The sequence below is a fragment of the Convolutriloba macropyga genome, chromosome 8 (genome assembly GCF_964194025.1).
Source record: "Convolutriloba macropyga chromosome 8, txConMacr16.3, whole genome shotgun sequence".
NCBI classification, from domain to species: domain Eukaryota; kingdom Metazoa; phylum Xenacoelomorpha; order Acoela; family Convolutidae; genus Convolutriloba; species Convolutriloba macropyga.
Genome location: NC_134475.1, coordinates 26,578,039 through 26,584,038, shown reverse-complemented (window position 1 = coordinate 26,584,038; position 6,000 = coordinate 26,578,039). Strand labels below are relative to the sequence as shown.

General features: G+C 38.1%; 1 protein-coding gene across 3 annotated transcripts in view; it reads left to right on the top strand.

Moving 5' to 3' along the window:
• Positions 1 to 1,416: 1,416 nt before the first annotated feature.
• LOC142344042 (ankyrin repeat domain-containing protein 13C-like) overlaps positions 1,417 to 6,000 on the top strand; it is a 28,092-nt gene continuing 23,508 nt past the window's right edge. Inside the window, exons 1-2 of one of the 3 annotated variants that reach the window (XM_075395509.1) lie at positions 1,417 to 1,569; positions 2,030 to 2,344. In XM_075395509.1, coding sequence (XP_075251624.1) covers positions 2,073 to 2,344 — 272 coding nt within the window. In that variant the 5' untranslated portion in view covers positions 1,417 to 1,569; positions 2,030 to 2,072. Of the gene's footprint in view, positions 1,611 to 2,029; positions 2,345 to 6,000 lie in introns of all 3 variants that reach the window. The other 2 variants (XM_075395511.1, XM_075395510.1) reach the window with 2 other exon arrangements.

Sequence of the window (6,000 nt, the reverse complement as noted above, 5' to 3'; positions counted from 1 at the left end):
CTGTTTAAATGCAAGTCAATTGGTTTAATTTGGTTTAATTGGATGCTATTTTGACTCTTGCATTAAGTTTTTTAAAAATAGATATGTATTGAGATTTCGTCGTATTTAATGCTTGGTATCTTTATTTGATTTTGTCGTTTGTCTCGTCTCTTACTCTCTTTAATGGCAGGTATCATCGGCCCTATAAAGAGTTATTCTTTAATTTAAATAGTTGTTTGTGCATAAACCAAATTATTAAACCAATTATTTTCGAACAAAATATGAACTTTTGAAAATTTTCTATCTCTTCCTCATTTGATAGACAATTAAGTCAAAAACGTGGTTAAGCAGTTAGGACTTTATGTGCAAACGCACATTACGAGGCCTCCTTATTTCGATTTAGTTCGCATAGACAAGCACCATAAAGTAACCCTACAATTTTTATATTTTCAGAACCAATTTTAATTCAAACTCAATGAGTTCTTTCGACTCGTCTTATAGAACACGACAATAATAATGAATAGATCTATTTTGTATAACTGATCAGTGTCATTTATTATTATTTTTTGCTTGCTTTGCTTTGTTTGTACGCAATTCGAGCTGAATCAGTTGGAGTGGGTTCTCAGACGGAGCAGCAGAGCCTGAAATTATGGAGTACTAACAAACAATTTAGATTTTTGTTTTATCTACAAATCGAAAGCTGCAAACTGGATATAGAAACAACTCTCCCATAAAGACCGCCACCCGAATTATTGTCAACAATTTTGGCATACAAATGTTAATTGGGTGGCCTGAAAACTTTAAATGACCACAAAGCTGTAAGGGAAGTGAGAGACACAAGTGTAGTTTCAATACAGAAATACAGTTGCTCGCTGTCTTTGGCAGCTGTCATTGCGTGTAAAGGAAATGTTAAAAAATAGGATCTTTTCCGGTTGTACCCATCCCGTAATTTGTGCATTCCCCAGTTACAGAGCACGGTCTATTTTACAGGAAATGTTTATGTAAAAATATGGGTTCTTTCCCTCCGCGTTATATGGGTTATGTTATATGACCTCTAAGTTGGGGTATAATGGGAAAGACTCCCCTTTGAGTAAATACACGGACCAAGTATGATGAATGTCAAATATATTCCGTTTTGGAACCATCCCCCCGTGCCGACTATGACCCCCCCCCCCCCCCCCCCACCCCCCGTTGCATATTGCGGTGTTATGTGACATCATGCTACCATGCAATTTTTAGGATCTTTTGGATGGGAGGCGTTATATAACCCCTAAGCTGGGGGGGGGGGGTTATATAACCCCTTACACCAACCCCCAAATCAGTGAACGTTGAAGGATGATGAGGGACAGAACCGCATTGTTTGACATGTTTCATTCAATTGAGCGCGTATCATGGATGAAGGGTAAATTATCACCTATTGTGAAAGTGATGCACGTGCATACACGTGCATATTTATGTGCACACAAACTACTCACTTACAACTAGGACTTCTTTCACAATAGAGACAAAGAAAAACAAACCAAAATTTGAACTAAAACTAAATTATTGATATCCTGTTAATGAATTTGAGAACTTAACGGACCTCACCTCGTCGGCTCTTTCCTCGTCTTTTCCCCCAATATAGCCTCAGTGTAATTATAGCCCCTTATAATACAAATACGCTAGTGGTGATGGTGGTTGGTGGTGGGGTGGGGGGGGGGGTGGTTTTCACCTAAACAACCCTTAAGCTCCGCACCATTTTCTGTTTTTACACTAAAATTGCCGGGGTATTTTTTGATGGGGAGAATCCGAATTGGATTAGATGCTCATTCTCTCCATTGAGATTTTATTTTTGGAGGCAGGGGAAGGCGTGCAGTGGGAAAATCCAACTCGTAAAAGTTACATTCTGACCTCCAATTATATACTCAACTATTAGTGTTCTTCTGGTCATTGCCCCTTGATAACCCCCATTATGGTAAAAATACGGTAAGGGGGCTGAACGTTACAGCTGACCAAGCTGTGTGGGGCGTAGGGGTGTGGGGTGCATAATGGGAAAGAGCCGCTATTTTAGACAAATCCGCAACTTACTACATTCATTCTGACTTTACTTTAACATGGGTAACGTTCCCACTAAAGAATCTCTGGCTTCGCGATTTTTTGACGATGCCAAAGAAACACACCGTCAGCCAGGCTCTAGTGATGAGGAGCAGCAGCAGCAGCCAAATGGGTCCAGTATGCAAGTTGATGAGTCAATGGAGGGGGAGAGGAAGACTCCCACACTGTGGAAGAACGTGACATCTATGGCCAGTAGAGGGTGGAACAACTTGACCAATGCTGAAAATGCAGCAGCAGAGCCATCTGAAGCAGACCCATACGAGCTGAACAGGATTGCATATTGTTTTTTTTCAATTTGCCCATTTACCTAAAACCCCTCCTGTAGAGAAGCCCGGCTAAAATCTGTGTTTTGTTCCCCTGAGCAACCTTTTTGTTTTCATAACTTTGTGTCAACAAATTAATATTTTTTGCAGTAATAATGGTATACATGTATACATGACTTGAGAAGAGGTAGGACCATATAGCCCCATTCCCATGAAATTAGAAACTATAGCCCTATAGCCCCATTATGGTTTACTAGTCGTACTGGGGGGGGGGGGGGGGGGCTATACTGCTAAGCGGTGGGCGGGGGTAGGGGGTGCTGAGGAGTTATGGTGGGAACGATTCTACATTTAATTGCTCTTGAATGAAGTTTGAAGCATTTATTGTTGGTCTTTTTACGACTCAAAGAGGAGTGTTGGGATTCTACAAGTTTTTTTACAATGCAAGGTATTTGGATTGTATTGGTGTGCTCTCTATTTTTTTAAGATCTGTTCACATTTTTGTCGGCTGTTTCACGTCAGTCAGAAGTCATGGTTGGTGGTGATCTTAACCAAGCTGGCGTAGTAACGTGAGCGAAAATGCCAGTAAGTTTGAAGCGTGATTTTTTTCCCAAATACCTTTAAAGTGGAGTGAAAAGTTGGTATTTGAACAAATTTAATTGTTACTTTCAGTGCTTCTTCGCTTGGGGCTATTTATTAATATGGCACATAAGTGGGGTCTTTCCCATTATACCCCCCATGTAATTATAGCCCCCCATTATGGTGTAATCACCATGATTGGGGGGCTATAGGTTCTCTGACCACTAAGCGGGGGGGGGGCTATAATGGGAAAGACCCCATACGTGTTCTAAAGGCGCCTATTTGAAACAGATTGAGCTCGTCGACGAACTAATCTTTTTTAAACTGACACTATTTGTTGTCATAAAATCTAATAGAAGTATTGATTTCTGCTCCTTTTTTATTATTTTTCTTGTCCTATCACCAAGTATCATTAATGGCAGTACAATTACTTGCTAATGATGGATAAATGAACCTATTTAGGTGTTTGAGTGTATGGCTAGTTGTTTTATGACTTTAACACTATTTGTTCTCATAATAATTTAATGATTCTTTTGAGTTTCAAGAGTATTTGTTGTACTTACTATTGTCTTATCATTTAACCTCATTAGGGACAGGTCTCATAGGTAACTAATATGATTTATTTTGATAAATATTTTTGTCTCAGTTCAAAAGTAATTCTTTCTAGGAGTTTGACTTTCATTCTTTTCAAGAAATGTCATTGAATTTTTCGGTATGACATTTTTTGTTGCTCAATTTGTCTCCTTAATGGCAAGTCTCATCGGTTGCCAAATATTCGCACTGATCGTTTGTTTTCAGTTATTTTTTCTTTGACCTAAACGTTTTTTGGATCTATTCCGTTTCGGCCACTCAATGTTTTTTGGGACCCCAATTTACAATTTATATGTTGTTATATAGCACGATGCTATAAGAAAGTAGCACGGGCGTCGGGGGTCATAAAAAACTTATGCTCACTAAGCTGGGGCCCAAAACACAATAGATCCCGTTTTTTGTTTTTTCAAGATTTTTACAAATTATTGTTTTATTAGTTTATGCTGTTCATATTGTTCTTTGGATATTTTCCGTTTGTGCCTCCAGCGTAGTGGTTGCATATCATTTGCAACCCCCAGACGCAATTGTCTTTTTTATATAATGAATTAATATGCAATGACACGTGCTCCGTAACTGGGGGGAGTATACTAGGGCGGGAACAAACGGAAAACATCCTGCTCTCTTATCATTTTAATCTCCTGGCAGTTTTCCTCGGTTGTTATCGAATAATAGGTGAATTAAATTGTCCGCTTGAGTTTATAGCAACCGTTTTTAAGATTCTTACACCTGCTTTTCGAAAAAAGTTTATTTTTTCGTCTTCAATGTTGTAGTTTTTCTTGTTGGTCATAAATATTAAATTCTGATAGGCCTTCTAGTATGGTGAACTGTTTTGTGAATTTTTGTGCCAACGTTTTCATTCAATGGGGTACTAATTGTTTCTAAAAGGTTAAAGTGAATTTGTGAATATTTGTGAAAATTTTGGATCTATTCTATTTCGGCCGCCAGTGTTTTCACGGCGCACAGTTACAAATTATATGTTGTTATATAGCACGGTACTATGTCAAAAATAGCACGTGAGCCTGGGGGCGTGAAACATATTAACCCACTAAGCAGGGGGGCAAAACAGAATAAATCCAATTTTTTTTATCGGTTTTAAATTCATGACACTTTAGTTAAAGGATTTGGCCTGTAGATATGATTTTTTCTTAGTTTTGCGTCACTGCTTTCCAAAGTTTTTGATTTTTGCCTGTTTTTTTCAATTTTTGATTATTTTTGCTCTATCTGGCATTGACTTCCATAAGGTTACGGGGATCTTTTCCATTTGTGCCCCCAGAACCCGCCACCTCTCCCCCATCTATCTTCCAATCCCCCGTGCATACCTACCCCCTTCAAGTAGCAAGCCCCTACACCCCCCCCCCCAGCAGCTTGTCGTTCGAATGCAATTCATTCGACGCTTAGTTGTTTTATGTTTGATAGGGGACCCATGTCAAAGTCCCTGATTAATTTTATCCTCAGATCTACTGTAGACAGTAGTTCGTGCTAAAACTTGCATCATTAGCATCGTGCTCGCAATATAAAATCTAAACTACCATGTACGAAAGGCGGGGGACGTTCCCATTATAGCGTTCCCACTAAAGTGTGGTCTCCTTGAGGGTCTATTTACGGTATTGCGTTTTTCTTTATATGCCCACTAAATTGAGGGGGGGGGGGGGGTGGGGTTAAAGTCGGAAAACCCAAAGCCACCATCTCTGGCACGGCTAAAAAAAGAGGCATCATTCAATCCATATTCTTTTTTACTCTTTTTTGTGTTCAATATTATACCTAATAATAATAGTATCAAATTGAACCAAAAAAGAGTAATCTTTATCAAAGAAATCGGATAACCCCCCCCCGCTCTGGTTTGGGTGAATAACTTATCTTCAAAGATCGGCCTAGAATTTTAAAAATTGATATCTTCAGTTCATAAATTAACAATTTCAATCTCTAAGTTGGCATAAGAGATACTTAACGGAGTTAAAATTTAGATTTTTTTAAAACAAGTAAATTGAAAATATAAACATGCCACTAAATGTACTTGCAACAAAGCAATACTCCAACTCATTCAAGCCCACATTTAAAAACATCAATCAATTGCGTTAAGAAGTTACATTAAATGAATTTCTTCGAAAAATTTTTCTTCCTAAAAATATAAATCACATTTGAAAGCTCCCATGTCTCTAATCGAAAGAAGGAATTGCTTTGAGACCGAAAAACTCATTGAGCATTTTCTTAATTATTTCTTCATTTCTTTATTACCGAAGCCATTGTGGTATTTCAGTCCAATTTTGTATGCATTGACTATCCAAAGTTGGTTTCGAACTATAAATGTTTTTGGAGACGTTATTTCGGAGACATTTTTTGGTCCAGACGTTTTTCTGGAGGAGACTCATATACCCGTGAAATTTTATGGTTTGATTATGTCATAATGGAAATTTATTACGAACATTTTTGATATTATGAGCTCAGTATGTAAGATTTTGGTTTAGAACAGCAGATCTTGTGCACTGTCATATTTTTA